This window comes from Cyprinodon tularosa, unplaced genomic scaffold, assembly GCF_016077235.1.
Source record: "Cyprinodon tularosa strain WSP-4 unplaced genomic scaffold, ASM1607723v1 ctg82, whole genome shotgun sequence".
Lineage (NCBI taxonomy): Eukaryota > Metazoa > Chordata > Actinopteri > Cyprinodontiformes > Cyprinodontidae > Cyprinodon > Cyprinodon tularosa.
The window spans coordinates 724,215-739,600 of NW_024039585.1; the positions used below are offsets into that span (position 1 = coordinate 724,215).

At 36.9% G+C, this 15,386-nt stretch overlaps 2 protein-coding genes across 2 annotated transcripts; one reads left to right on the forward strand and one right to left on the reverse strand.

Annotated features, from left to right (window-relative positions):
- Positions 1 to 22: 22 nt before the first annotated feature.
- Positions 23 to 9,281, reverse strand: actl6a (actin-like 6A). Its single transcript, XM_038272259.1, has 14 exons — positions 9,117 to 9,281; positions 7,557 to 7,633; positions 6,586 to 6,760; positions 5,232 to 5,332; positions 4,848 to 4,945; positions 4,566 to 4,660; positions 3,448 to 3,554; positions 3,263 to 3,352; positions 3,110 to 3,171; positions 1,658 to 1,772; positions 1,417 to 1,497; positions 930 to 1,025; positions 749 to 835; positions 23 to 632 (listed from the first exon to the last, which is right to left on the reverse strand). The coding sequence occupies exons 1-14, from the start codon at positions 9,139 to 9,141 to the stop codon at positions 552 to 554; spliced, it is 1,290 nt and encodes a 429-aa protein (XP_038128187.1). The 5' UTR covers positions 9,142 to 9,281; the 3' UTR covers positions 23 to 551.
- Positions 9,223 to 12,720, forward strand: aldh7a1 (aldehyde dehydrogenase 7 family, member A1). The gene is made up of 2 exons (XM_038272258.1): positions 9,223 to 9,379; positions 10,755 to 12,720. Exon 2 carries the CDS (start codon positions 10,760 to 10,762, stop codon positions 12,386 to 12,388), a length of 1,629 nt encoding a protein of 542 aa, XP_038128186.1. The 5' UTR covers positions 9,223 to 9,379; positions 10,755 to 10,759; the 3' UTR covers positions 12,389 to 12,720.
- Positions 12,721 to 15,386: the final 2,666 nt, after the last annotated feature.

Genomic DNA, 15,386 nt, shown 5'->3' on the forward strand with positions numbered 1-15,386 from the left:
AACAACTTTTAAATTTCAAATATACATGTAACCATAACAAAAATGACTTTATTTTTCAAAGATCATATGAAGCCAATGACAAGTAAAAAATGAATTAAATACAGATTTTAGTTGAAATATGACTAACCAGGGGCAAATGCTCTCAAATTTACCAATTGTACAAAATAAACAGAAGACATTTACATCAAGTTATATGATGCTTCCTCCAGATTAAAAACCTTTTATCACTTATGGTCTTACCCTTTTAGTTTCCTGCTGTGATCCTGCACAAGTGTTTCTGACTTTCCACTAAATGTAATTAACAATGTATCACTGCATCATTTCCATCAACAGGTAACAGATAAGGCAACAGTCTGTATTGAGTCTTAAAAAAAAAAAAAAAGATCTTTGAGGAGTTGACGTTTTTCTTTGAGATCCTGACAGGTGACCAACTCTAAGAAACAAATAGAAAATAAGAGTTGAGCGTTCCTGAGTCTGGGTCAGAGGTGAATGCCTCACAATGTTAACCTAGTAAAGGAGATGGAACAGAAAAGCTGAGGCTGGATGTCACATTAAGGACACTTTCTGTCCACACACTGCTTTCCTCCTTCCTCATACTCCTGTTTAGAAATCCACATTTGCTGGAAAGTTCCCTGGAGAAGATAAAACATTCAGTCAGGCAACCAAAGTAAACTAATGTTTACATATTCAATTAAAGTAAGAAATGCTAAGTAGCTTATGTAAAAAAAAAGCTTGAACATGGTCTTACAAGTGATGCCAGGATGGAGCCTCCTATCCATGCACTGAAGCGGCGTTCCACCGTAGTGTTGTTGGCAATCAGCTTCAGCCTCATACTCTGTAAATTACAAACATGGGGGATTCCAGCAGCTAAATCAAAGATCATTTAATTTGTGGTTTAAAATGATGTAAAAAAGATGACTTTATCTTACTGGAGGAGTTTTCTGTGAAAGTTCTCTGTTCAGTCGGTCAGTAAAGCCCTGAATGAGTGTGTTTCCTCCAGTTACCACCACACTGCCATACAGACCCTTTGATGCATCGAAATCAAAACATTAGAAGAGAAACTGGAAGCCAATCACTTCCCTCATTACTGACTAAGAGATACACAGAAAACAAGTAAATCAGACTATTTTAAACTGAAAATCCAGGGAGAAACTCATTTTCTAATTAGTGACTGTATTATACCAACAACAATAAGTACTAACAGGCAACGTAACAAAAAGTTACAGGATTCAAAATGGTGTTAGGGAGAGGAAGACTAAAAGTTAACTATTTTTAGTATCTGAAACAAGATTAGAGACATCTGCCACAAACCGATCAATGCATTTCTGCAGTAATAAACGTATTTTGATCATCTTTGTTTTGGGAAAAAGAGAGAAGATTTTAGTTGCAATATATTAAATGGCTGTCAACACTTACAGGTCGAATGTCGATGTCACACATTCCTACGCTGGTCGTCACCACATGGCCAACTCCTAACATGGTGTTTCCGGAAAGGCCCTGGAGGGGAGCAGTTCTTATGTCAAATCATTCCTTAAGAAAATGACCTAAACATTTAGTCCTTCATAAAAATAATTATTGGGGTCACCGAGTATGTTTACCATCTTTAAATGTTAAAGAATAATTTCAGTTTAACGCTGCCTTATGAATCCGCACAAACCTTAGCATTAGAGGGATCAAACAGCCCTTCTGGGATCTTCAGTCTCTCTGCACCAAAATCACAGTTGTAGCCGTTAGGGAGCTCATAGTGCACCGTAGGCATCTGAGCAGCAACTCTGATGAAATAAGATGAAGAGAAGATCATTTAGATAGAAAAAAGCACGTCTACTGAAGAACAGAAAAAATATTGATTGTTAAGAACCTGAACATTCTGCATTTTTTGCCACACTTTTATTGGGGACTATGTAATGAAAAAAAAGCCATAAAAAGCTTATTTGTGGTCTAGAAATGTGTTTTCACATTAGAAATGTGTTTTCTAATGTTTTCTACTAAAAGAATTTGGTTCTTTAAATCACATGAACTTTAACATCATCCTACTTCTCAAATAAAGGCTTTCATATGTTGGCCAACTTTTGCTGCTACAAAATAAGAGTTCTTGGAAAGCCATCTCAAGGGTTTAAACAAAAAATAAAAATAAACATCCCCAAACAAAATATAGTCTGGCAAGTAGAGTTGGGAAATGTATACTTAAAATATTGCTATAATTTGTGGTATTAGTTATTCAAGACGTTGTCATTTAAAAGGTGACAAAGTATTAAATACTTCTTTTATTTTTGTAAACAACCATACAGCTGTAACATTTTTCCATTGCACTTCACCATTAATTTGACTAATCACTATTAATATGCACACATTTTTAAAAAAGAGAAGGCATTTTTTCATTTATGTTTAAACTAAATTGCACAAAGTAAATGCATGTAATGTAGTATTCTAAAACTATTTTGACTTTTGGGGGAATTCAGACATTCATTTGAATTTGACTATCATCAGGATGAATAAAAACACTTTCTAATTACATTATTACAATAAGACAAAAATTATATAAGTACCCATCCATACGGGTAAGGGCTGTTACCTAGGAAACTTCCCAACCCAAACCAGTCGCCAAAAACCTGATGGGTCCCTGCAGAGAACTGGTCTCTAGTATGACTCCAGATGTGGCGCTCTTTAACCACTAAATCTAAAGCTTTGCACTGCACTTAATGTATGGCTTGGATGCAGCGGCTCTGCCATGGGGATCAATTCCACAAGGCTTGTTATGCTAATCTGTATACCACATGAAGTTTCGAGGTCTGTAACTCTTGACCCTTCAGAAAGTCTGCACGGTTGTGCCTAAACTTACTTCCTGACAATTTCACCACTCTTAGCTGACACAGTATTTTTGAACAAGAACACTTCCAGAAGTGGCATCCAACAGAGAACCACACTGGAATACAACAAGCGACCTTTTTTTTTTTTTTTTTGCAGTCTAGACTCCCGAGTTCTGGAGGGGAAGACCTTACTTAAGTGATTTACAGGGGTATACCAAATATTTTGTGTATAAATGATAAATCTTTTACACAATATTGTAAAAAGTAATTTTGGAATGAATGTAAATTTATGTCAAACTCACTGTTCATCGTATGGAGAGTCTGAAACCTGCAGGACAGATGCCTGGAAATCCTGAATTACACACTGCAAGACACAGAAAACAGCACTCATTCATTTCCAGACTTTAAAAGAAATCCTTATTTTCCATTAAAACAAATGAAGAGCTCATTCCTACATTACACATGTAGTTGTGCCAGGACCGAGTCCCTTGAGGTAGTTTCTCCTTTTTCTTCCAGCAGGCTGGGGCTCCCTCCCGCACTGCATCCTGGGACAAATTCAGACGCAGATTAGCAAAGTCAGCCACGTAAAGGTTAAATTTAAAATTATTGAGTTTTGAAAAAAAATAAACCTTATATTTACCTTTGAGGCAATCATATAGGGAGGGATTATCTCCACGTTTAACTCTTGGAACAGTTCCCTACACTGCATGCTCATGAAATCACCAGCCAGAGGTGATTTTACAATGCCTGCCCAAAAATAAACGAGAGATTAAAAACAGCATGAGGTCAGCTTTACTTTGGGAGAGTGACGAATTGATCTCAGTTTTTATTCTGATGAATTCACATAAATTACACTTTTTAATTGTTTGGATTCTGCTTCAGTGTTTGATCAGAATTTGCACGAAGTGAAGCTGGTTTTTCTCTCCATACAGCTTTCAGACGCCCTAAAACCTTTTCACATCTTGTTAAGGACTGAATTTATTATTAATCAAAGCAGCGCAGAAGCGAGTTTCAAGGAATTCTCCAATCAGATGCAATGGATCTTCAACAGATCCCATGGACATCTTGGCAGACTCTCGGATTTATGTTCATCCAGCCTCTCAGTTCATTGGTGGAGAGTAAAACGTCAGTATGTTTGCAGTTTGGTACTCCTCCTTCAGCTTTTGGATGATTAAACAGGGCTCTATTAGAAGCTAAGCAATCGAAAACAGCTCTTTTTTTTTTTTTTACTGTTAATGACAACTGAGCTCTGTTTACTAAATGACTTTACTTTAGGTATTATCAGAGGAAAGTAATTAAACGCTGCTGTGTTTTGGTCCACCACATTTAAACCCAAATGAGGATTCTGATGAGTTTTAAACACATTAACGTGTCTAGAGGCTCTAGGAATGCATTGATATTTAAACGTACTGTAAGAATTGAAGTTAGTTTCAGGAACAAAGTAGTCAAACCATTAGAATAAGATCATCATAAGACATGGCGCCTAATAATATGCTACTAAAAACATCAACATTCCTATTTTTCAATAATCGGAGCACAGAGACCGCTGCATCACTTAAACCCATTCATCCAAAACTGCAGCATGAATAAAAATTACTGCAGAAAATCATCAAGACATACTCCAACCAGCAGAGGGCATCAAATCGCAGAGAAAAGACAATCCACCTTTAAATTCCAACCAATTTTTTTCCTATTTGGTTTCATACTACAAATTAAATCCCAGTGTTGGATATAAAACTCTTTGTTTTGTGGTTTTACCTTGTTGAAGGACATAACCATCATGTACTGGAATTGCTGTTGTGTGTGTGGCCCCACTGTCCAAGACCAGACCTGTAGACCGTCCATTGGCAAAGCTGGGGCATTTAAAGTTAAGGAAACACAGAGAGAGGGTTCAAAGTATACACTACCTGTTAGCAGAGGTGGTGTTTCATAAATAAGCAGAAAACCCAACATTGAAGAAAAAAGGTAATAATTAAATCAACCCAGTTGTTTCTGTCAAAGTGTTTTCATTCCTGGACGGAATAAAACAGTGAAGGATACGCAGACAGTACTGCTGATTTACACAGGAAGAAGGCAGGAATGTTGTAATGCTCAAACATCAACTCTGTAAGCTTCTCTCGTTTTGCTCGCGTGTTCCACTGCAAACAAAACAGACGTTACTGCTTCACAATAAATCGTCACTGTTAGGTACCTCAAAACAGATGCACACCCTAAGCACTAGCAATGCGCACAAACGCTACGCTTCAAATCCATGCCTCATGATATATTTTCTCTGAGAGAAGAACTAAGGGCATCTGACAAATCCCAAACAGACGGTTGCTGTCAACCTGTGCTAAAAGTACACATATATATTTTGACTCCACAATGAGCAAAAATGTATCAAAGGGGACTGATATAAAAAAAAAAGAAAAGAAAAAAACTCACCGATGCTTCTGACATGAGCACAGGATGCAGGCTGGGTTCAGACTTGAAATGCATCTTATAGGTGTGATCCAAAATGGCCTGGAAACTGTCCCAGTCCTCAACTATAAGGGACAGAAAAGAGAATGTTAGCCGGGCGTTATTTAGACATATTTAGACATTATCTTTTGAGAAGTACTGCTTTGTAACTGGAGAGAAGTCAGTAAAAAAAAAAAAAATCTTAAAATAAAAAAAGAAAGCAAAGTAAAATCTCACTTCAGACCTACATTTTCATGGGCAACAAAACTAAACATCAAATGCACTAAAACCTCTATTTTTTGACCCAGTCAAGATAATGATGAAAGAATTAGAGCAACGATGAACTATTTTTAGATAATAATTTGTGCACCAACGTTCCAGGTCAGCCCACTAAGGGACTAATGGTCCCACTGTGGTGCTCTGCAGCAATTAACATGGTTAACTCATTGGGTTGTAGGTAGCAGCGAGCTGGGCTACACTTGGGTCGAAATTTGATTTGAATCTGACGCTGTTAGCAGCTAGTGTTTGCAGGGAGCTAGTTTATCAGTTATGAGAGCACATCTAACAGCAAAAAATTATGAATGAATCATGGAAGCCCGAGGGATGGATGGGTGGGAAAAAAAATCTTGACCGTCTAAAAATTTAATCTTTTTATAAACAACTACTTTGAATAACCAATATAATGGTAGGACCAACAAAAAAATAATGCATTAATTAATCTCTTTTTTCATCATTTGTTTTTACCCAAAACTGCAACTATTACACACATTTTAAATATTGCACGGCACCTTCAACAACATGTGTGTTTTTTATGAAAAGGTTCTGCAGAGCAGTTTGTGGAAAAAAATGCCCAAGCCTCTATATACATACACTCCTTTAATTTACAAGTGCAGTTTGGTGATATTTGAAGTCTGTTTAGTACCAATGACAGCTCTGGACACGTGACCCCCGCAGTTGATTATGCAGTACATTGACATTTAAGCATTGGTTAAAAAAAATAAAATAAAAAAATTGTGAGACTGTACTGAGTACTTTGGCTCAAAATATTCTCATAAATATTCACAAACAGTCGTCATGCATACATCAGTCAAGGTTGTGACGAACTCACCTACAGTCACACCGCGAGGGTCTAACTATAGATATGTATCAAGCTGAGTGATTTATAAATATTTATACAGCTTTCATCACTGACCATAACAAAAACTTGGAAATATACCAGACTAAGAATCAGAATAAATTCTAACAGTCCAGCACTTCTAAATCTTTCATCAAGAAAACTTTTTTAAGTCTTTAAGATAATTCTCATTAGTTATCCTTCACAATAAAATGGAATACTCACTCATGCCATTTTTTAGGGGAGACATAACCTCCATGTTCTCCCTCGGAACCCTCAGCTGATTGGTATCGATGTAGTAGGTGGTGCCGCTCTGCTTGCCCTTGTCGCCATCCGTCTCCATGGGCGTACTGCCATCATCCCGGTCAATAGTAACACCTATCACTGTCGGGAAGTCGGCCTAGGCCAGGACAAACCAAATTGAAAATCATTTTAGGTCAAGGCACACGTGTAGCTTTAACTTTCTGACCAGAACTGGCTTTCAGCTGATGTAGAAAATCATAAAGTTCAGCTAATGAACAAAATACTGCTTTGGAGAAAACTACGCAAACCACTGTTTTACTTTTAAAAATAGTAACAATATCTGATTCTCATTTCATATGCTTGCAGATCAAAACAAAAGGTTTTGCAACAGGGTTTTCCTAAACAATTAAGAGATATTCTCATAGGAAAGTCATGGCTCCTGGTTTGGTCAGAAATTCTTCATTCATATATGCAGGTCTAAAGCGAAACTAATACTTTATGGAAATATATCTTATAAGTATTTGTAAATTAATGCATACACCTTAGTAGGAAAGTCGCATTTTAAGTATGGAAACCACTTTTAATCCTTGCATTTAAAGTCATCAGGAACAAAGAACAACCACTGAATTAAGACAGTAGACCGACATAAATGCATTAAAACAGTGATATAGAGACAATAATGACATGAGCATGACCATTGTGTTTTAATATAAAAATAAAAAAATAACAGCAACAAATCAATGTCTCTGATGCTTCATTTCTATATTTCTTTCAAAAGAACACAAATCTAAACCAAAGAAGTGTTCCAAAATGATCTGAACTCAATTTATCCAGTCTGTCTCTGGGGTGACAGCACTAATTTCCTGACACCGGTGTTCCCCCAGAGAAAACAAGCAGGAACTCAGAAAGAAAAAAACTCCCACCTAATCAGGTCATCCGAGTGATCCACCTACCTTGGGACAATCTTCTCCCGCATAGCCGGCTCTTACAGAATACGAACCAATGTCAAACACCAGAGCTCCCACCTCATCTACAGAAACCAATCAGAAATGAGGAGATGAGAACTTAAAATTCATTTATATTGACAATTTGGCTATGAAAAAGACTATAAACAAGAAATAAGAAAGTAACGCGTTAATACAATTAGTGTTTCCCACGCACAATATGATTTATTTCAGCTCTGCAACCTAATAAAAATAGAATAGTAACAAAATAGTGACTGTCTGATCCTGAAGACATTAAAACTTTTTAAAATAAATGAACTACTAGAATCACAATGGTCATTCTTTAAAAATATCAGCATTTTCTCTCTAATGTCCGAGCAGCTGGAAGATACAACTGCAAAACTTTGGCCAACAATTATATCAGTGTGTGACATATCAGTATTGTAAAGGACTGCAACAAAGAGAGTTAGTTTAATAAGTGCCATGTATTCATACTCTATATGCACATGGTGATACTTTCTTGCATTAGAAACTATATGATTTTTTTCCCCCTGGTTACCTAATGTTACTTCATTTAAAATCAACAAACAATATTTTGTAGCAGCCTCCCTAAAGACAGTAACTGGCTGTCCACATCAACGCTTTGCAATTATTTTAAACAGCTATTTTATAAAGGTAAACACAATAAAATAAAATACGAATGAAAAACTTTAGATGTCTACAACTACATTCAACTTTAATTATAGAGCCCTTTAAAACAACCACAGCTATTACAGTGCTTTACATACCAAGGAAATAAAAGCAATGAAAGCAATAAAACAGTGTAAAATAACAAAAAAGGAAACTAAATACAAACCAGATAAAAAGAAACATCTAAAAACAACCATAAAACAAGAAAACAGAAAGTTTCACTGTGTTAAAAGTAAAAGAATAAAAATGGGTTTTAAGACGAGTTTGTGTCAATGTTACACATGTCGCCTATAATTTCAATGCATCGTCGAATGTACTTTTTTTTAGTATTATTTGGTCTTTATATTTACTCTATGGTATTTACAAAATTAATTAGATTGTTAGAGCTGTGAATGTGGCACTGTTTCAATAATAAAGACAAGAATAATGATATATATTCACTATAGAACTATTCAATATAGTGAATAGTTCTATAGTGAATGGTCACTATAGCGAATAGTTCTATGGTTTATTATTTAATCCTCCTTTATTCCAGTCAATAACAGCGTGATAAGTTCATTTTTAGCTCATGTGTTATTAGATGAATGGATGCTACCTCCGTCGCACTTTCATTCATTGTTCCTTTCTTAATTAAGCTTAGTTAAATGATTGAAACACAAACAGAGCAAGGGATATATCTTAATTAAATCGAACAATAGCATTATTCTCAAATATTTTTATCGGAGGTAAAAACAAAAAACCAATGTGTATCTGATCTTACACAGAGCGGAGCGTCAGCACCGCTAGCTAATCTAGCTAACTCCAAACCTAGCTCCTGCTAATATAAGACGCACAGTTTTCCTCAGGTTTCGCTCCATTTTAGTTAAAGTTCCCACTCACCGCCTCCATACACTCCGCCACTCATCGTGCAAGTGTTTCAAAGAGCGGCCTCTTTTTAGTAGAGCTAAAAAGAAACCCTGCGATGCTCAATCAAAACAAAAGCTAGCTTCTAGCATTTAGCATCGATCGTTCTGACAAAGCACGCGCCGCCGTGCGTCGAGCAGCTGACCAATCAGAATCAAGCACAGAAGTAACGCTTCCTTTAAGTGAGCGAGTACTTCCCTGCTCTTGACTGGACGTGGCCTAGTCGTCTGAACACCAACGTGAGTAAAACCAACTCATCGTAAACAACTTTAACTTGATTTTTAGATAATAAACTAACATGCAGATGCAGTATGTACAGGATATGCTGCCATGCAGCTAAACTAGCACGTTGAATCCACGGTTGTTAATCTCTGTTGTCACCTCATGGCGCTTATAGCAGTTCAAACATATGATCTAGTTTTAGAGCGGCTCATGTCAGAGGAATCTTGCAGTTAAAGGTGACACGAGGGGGTGTCTCTCTCTCCCATTTATCTAACATCACCAATGCCTTCGTGTTAAGAGCAGCGTCCTTATGATTGCCCAACACTGGCAAACAAATACACTGGATCAGGTTAAGTAATACTTGACGTGTTCTGGTCAGAGCAGGTAGACTAATGTTATGCAATCCAGCAAGTTTTTGGGGCAATTAAGTGAATTTCTCTTATTATGCACCTATGATGCAGAAATTCCACAATAAAAACGTTATTTATTATTATTTCACTAAAATACAATGGTTAAAACGGTGTCTGTTATGTTTAAATGTTTTTTATTAATATAAGTATTAAAACACATTTTAATCAAATGAATGCTTATTCTGCAGTTTTGTTCTTAGACATTAAATCAAAAATATCTCAACATGTAACCTTTTATAGCATCAATAGGTGAGTTTGTTACATGCAGGAAGGATTTAATTTTTAATTTTAACTCTTATCTGAAAGCTGCACAATATAATAAATGGCAGTTTTCTCTGCAGTATATTTGTTAAATTTCTTGTTCTGTATATCATCTTTGCTCCTATCGATATGTTTTGGCCTGTTGGGTAGGTATTTATAGTTGTTTAGGGTTAAACTTTATCTAGATTTTGGTGAATGGAAGGAAAAAAAGAGGATATTGTCTTCGTTTACAGTGCAGTATTATTAATTGTAGTTTTTTTCGCCTAAAAAAGGTGCAAAATCACGCACATCCTGAGGAAGTTGAGATTAGGTGCTGGACCACCAAAAAAATCACAGATGACAAAATAGAAGAAAGGGAGTGTGGCACTAAACGTCACCGTTTGTATCTGGTGAATAAACCAATTTGGGAGCTACAAGTTGTGCGTAGATCCATCTTTGTTGTTTTATCTCTCTGAATAAATTATTCATATATAAATTATATATTTTCTAGAAGCTTCAGCTTAATTGATCATATAAATTTTTGTTTTTTGTACCAGGAACTTTAAAATAAATAATGAAAAAGTGTTGTAACTTGTGAAGTTATTTTTGTGAAATACAAGCAAGGCAGTTTTTCTGTTTGGTGGTTTAGAGTTAAATCATAACCCTATAGGTTAATTGTTTGTTCACTCCTGAAGCCATCTGACATGTTAAATTAATTTTTAACTCTGCCCTTGGTTTTCAGCATCCATGCAGCGCTGCCTTACTCTGACCCTTGCCCGGCACAGCAGGCTACTTTTGAGCAATAAATTAGCTTCTGTTCACTGCCGCCAGTCAGCAGCCATGTCGAGTCTCCTCATCAACCAGCCCAAATACTCCTGGCTGAAGGAGCTGGGTTTATCTGAGGACAACCTTGGTGTTTACAACGGAAGCTGGGGAGGCAGCGGGGAAGTAGTCACGTCCTACTGCCCCGCCAACAATGAGCCAATAGCGAGAGTTACCCAGGCAACTTTGGCAGAATACGAAGAAACGGTCCAGAAGGCGAGGGAGGCCTGGAAGGTGTGGGCAGATATTCCAGCTCCAAAAAGAGGGGAGATTGTGAGGCAGATTGGGGATGCATTAAGAAAGAAAATCAAAGTGCTTGGAAGTTTGGTTTCTCTAGAAATGGGTAAGATCTATGTTGAAGGAGTGGGCGAAGTCCAGGAGTACGTTGATGTCTGTGATTATGCAGTGGGTCTGTCAAGAATGATTGGTGGGCCTATTCTTCCCTCTGAAAGACCCGGACATGCTCTTCTGGAGCAGTGGAACCCAGTTGGTCTTGTCGGCATCATAACTGCCTTCAATTTCCCTGTGGCTGTATATGGATGGAACAACGCCATCGCCCTGACCTGTGGCAACGTCTGCCTTTGGAAGGGTGCCCCAACCACCCCTCTCACTAGTGTTGCAGTCACCAAAATTGTGGCAGAGGTGCTAGAACAAAACAATCTGCCTGGGGCTATCTGCTCCATGACCTGCGGAGGCGCTGATATCGGCACCGCCATGGCAAAGGATGAACGTGTGGATCTTCTGTCTTTCACTGGAAGCACCCATGTTGGCAAGCTTGTAGCAATGATGGTGCAGGAAAGATTCGGACGCAAGTTGCTGGAGCTCGGTGGAAACAACGCTATTATCGTGTTTGAGGATGCAGACCTCAACCTTGTGGTTCCTTCTGCCGTCTTTGCTTCGGTAGGAACTGCTGGGCAACGTTGCACCACAACTAGGAGGCTGATGCTTCATGAGAGTGTCCATGACACAGTGGTTGAGAGGATAGCTAAGGCCTACAAACAAGTTCGAATTGGAGACCCTTGGGATCCAAGTACTCTCTACGGCCCTCTGCACACCAAACAAGCTGTGGAGCAGTATCTGTCTGCAATCGCACAGGCCAAGCAGCAGGGTGGTACTGTGGTTTGTGGGGGGAAGGTGATGGATCGCCCTGGAAATTATGTTGAGCCCACTATCATCACAGGATTGCCTCATGACGCACCCATCGTCCACACCGAAACCTTTGTCCCAATCCTCTACGTCCTCAAGTTCAAGACAGAAGAGGAGGCGTTTGCTTGGAACAACGAGGTCAAGCAGGGTCTGTCCAGCAGCATCTTCACCAAAGATATGGGCAGAGTTTTCCGCTGGATGGGGCCTAAAGGGTCTGACTGCGGCATCGTGAATGTCAATATTCCTACAAGCGGAGCTGAGATCGGAGGAGCGTTTGGTGGCGAAAAGCACACTGGTGGCGGAAGAGAATCGGGCAGCGATTCCTGGAAGCAGTACATGAGGCGCTCCACCTGTACAATAAACTACAGCAAGGATCTTCCCCTGGCTCAGGGCATTAAGTTTGAGTGAAGCCTTCAAGTGCATTTTAGCAACACTAAGTCTTTGTAGTTTACCTGATGTTAACCTGTGCAAAAGATTTGTCTTTGCATTTAGTTAGGTCAGCGAGAATTAAGCAAAACTTTCAAGTAGTATTTAGTTACGAATGTTGATACTAATCCTAAATATGAAACGAGTTTGAATAATATTTTTGTTAAAGGTCAAATGCTTTTCTGACAAAAATGTTCATGTGAGCTTCTCTTCAAGCACTTAAAGTTCTGCTTGGTAGCTGAGTGACTGTACCTGATTCTTCATACTGTTTAAAATAAATAAATAAATAAAATGTACCTGTTTTGGAAGAAAAATGTCTGGTCTTAAAGAGTTTGTATTTGGTTAATTTTGTTAACAGACTACTTGCCTCTATGATTCTAATTACAATAAAGTTAAAAACATCTAAATAGTATATCAAAATGAGGCACCTAGAAGTGGTCAGACATTTTATAATTGTTTGATTAAAAAGTTCCTGAAGTACAGCTTGCTTGCTGTGAAAAATTCTATTTTTTGCATATTTGTCACAAGTATTAAGTTGTCATAAGTTAAATTTCCATATCATGTAAAAGAGGAGATACTTCTGTTTGGAAACTAGGTTTGAAGAAAAACTTCTACGAATATCTGTAACGATAATTCCTTTTTTTTTATTTGACTAATACTTATTTGATAAGTATTAAAACAGAATTTTATCGAATTAATACTTATTCTGCTGTTTTGTCTTTAGACATCAAATAACCAAAAATATCTTGACATAATCTTTTATAGCATCAATAGATGCATTTGTTGCATGCATGAAATATTTAAGTTGCCGTTTAATGGTACATCTTAATGGAGCAACTATCTGAAAGCTACAGTGGCACAATATAATAAATTGCAGTTATCTTTGTGGTATTTTTATTATATTCTGTATGTCATCTTTGCTTCCAAGAAATATATTTTGGACTGTTGGGCAGGTATTTGCAATTGTTTATGGGTTAACTTCTAAACTTCTAAGAAAATACTTTGTGGTTGAAGGGGAAAAAAAAAAAAAAAGGGGCACATCCTGAGAAAGTTGAGATTAGGTAGCCTACTGGAACACCAAAAAGATCACAGATGACAAAAGAGTTCTATTAATATCTGTAACGGTAAACTTCAGAAGCAGCAACAACATCATAGACATGCCTTGTTCACCTGCGGATTATAGTTGGTAATTTTAGATTTTTTTTTTAATAGATTTTTTTTATAGATTTTCTCTGAGAGAGAGGAGGGATGAATGCCCCACTACATGTAATACTTTTTATTCATATGTAATACTGGAAGCACCACAAATTAAAAATAATGTTGTACCCAGATGAGATACTAGTGTAAGAGAAATCCAAATACATTGATATCAGTAACTGACAAGAGTGGAAGAGATTTTAATAATAAAAAGGTGATAATTTACCAGAGTGGTACAGCTGTAATATTTTTATTTACTCAAAAGAAGAAAATAGTGATCCAGGAATTTACTCAAGAGTAAGAAAACGCTTGGTTAAAGGGCTGCTCAAGTACTAACTAGTTGTTTGAATTTATGTTTAAAATTATGTAATCGGAGACACTGTGATATGCAATTTTTGGCATTTTAAAAGTATAAAATTAAATAAAACCATTACAAAATTACAAGTGTGTATTTAAAACACTTAAAATCTAATTTTCTGCATGAGCTTAAAATAAACAATTCTAAAAGTATGTACTGTATACAGTATAGCGAGGAAACAATGAGATTAATCATTATTAATCGATTATTGAAACAATCATTAACTAATTAAGTAATCGAATAATCATTAACTGGAGTATAGAGACTCTCAAAGATGCCTTTAGCTGGCAGAGCAACCCACATAGAGAAGTAATTGTTTTAAAATTGTAAAAGAAAAAAATAAACATTTTGCATTTAAGATTTAAAAAAAATAAAAGCTTTTTTTGTCTGTCAATATGCTCTATCCAGAACTCAAGTGGAAAATTTTTAGTTTTACCTGGTTTAATATAAAAAGTCTTCTTTAAGGAGCCATTTTTTGTTACCTTGTTAATGAAACATATTATATACGGTAACTATTACTTGATTATTCGAAAAAATAATTGACAGATTAATGGTATTTTCCCTGATCTCTGAATTGCCCCTATTTCTTATGGTGGGTAAAGTAAATGTACTTGAGTAAGAGTTATAGACTCAAGAATACTAATGCAAAATTAAAAACTACCCTGAAGTATAATTACTAAAATTACATTTATTTCTTAAACATTTCTTCACTAAATGTAACTGAGTAAATTAAACTTGTTACTACTCCCCTCTGTAATGTACATATAGTTGATTTTAAAGGAAATAAATAGTAAAAAATATGTTTTATGGTTGGGGCTGCTCACTTGCATCAAGAAGGTTCCGGGTTCGATTCCCGGCCCGGGGTCTTTCTGCATGGAGTTTGTATGTTCTCCCTGAGCATTCCTGGGTCCTTTCTGGGTACTCTGGTTTCCTCCCACCATAAAAAATGACTGTTAGGTTAATTGGCTTCTCTAAATTCTCCTTAAGTGTGAAAGTGAATGGTTGTTTTTCCTGTTTGTCTCTGTGTTGCCCTGCGTTAGACTGGCCACCTGTCCAGGGTGTACCCAACTTCTCACCCATTGACAGCTCGAGAGGCACCAGCACCCCTCATGACGCCAGCAGGGATAAAGCATGACAGTAAATGTACATATGTTTTATGGCCTCTATTTATATTTGATTAATTTACCATAACATTTTTTTTTTTTTTACACGTTGCCCAAGATAAGTTCAATCTTTAAGATAAAATGCTGATTAGGAGAAAATTTCACATCTATTAACAGGACTAAAATGTACCTAGCCCATTATTGAGATAATATATTATTTAGTAGAATGGAATAAATCAGCTCTGTCTCTTTAATAAAGATACTACTCCAGTTCCACTCCTCATGTCCCACCTCCCTCCCTCAGTTTCCTCACCCTCCCACT

Bases quoted from the DNA above. Each gene is read 5' to 3' on its own strand.
- actl6a (XM_038272259.1), bottom strand. From the start codon at position 9,141: ATGAGTGGCGGAGTGTATGGAGGCG. The intron at 7,634-9,116 runs GTGAGTGGGAAC...TGGTTTCTGTAG, and splicing joins TGGCGGAGTGTATGGAGGCG to ATGAGGTGGGAGCTCTGGTG. The intron at 1,026-1,416 runs GTAAGTGTTGAC...GATGCATCAAAG, and splicing joins GTGACATCGACATTCGACCT to GGTCTGTATGGCAGTGTGGT.
- aldh7a1 (XM_038272258.1), top strand. From the start codon at position 10,760: ATGCAGCGCTGCCTTACTCTGACCCTTGCCCGGCACAGCAGGCTACTT.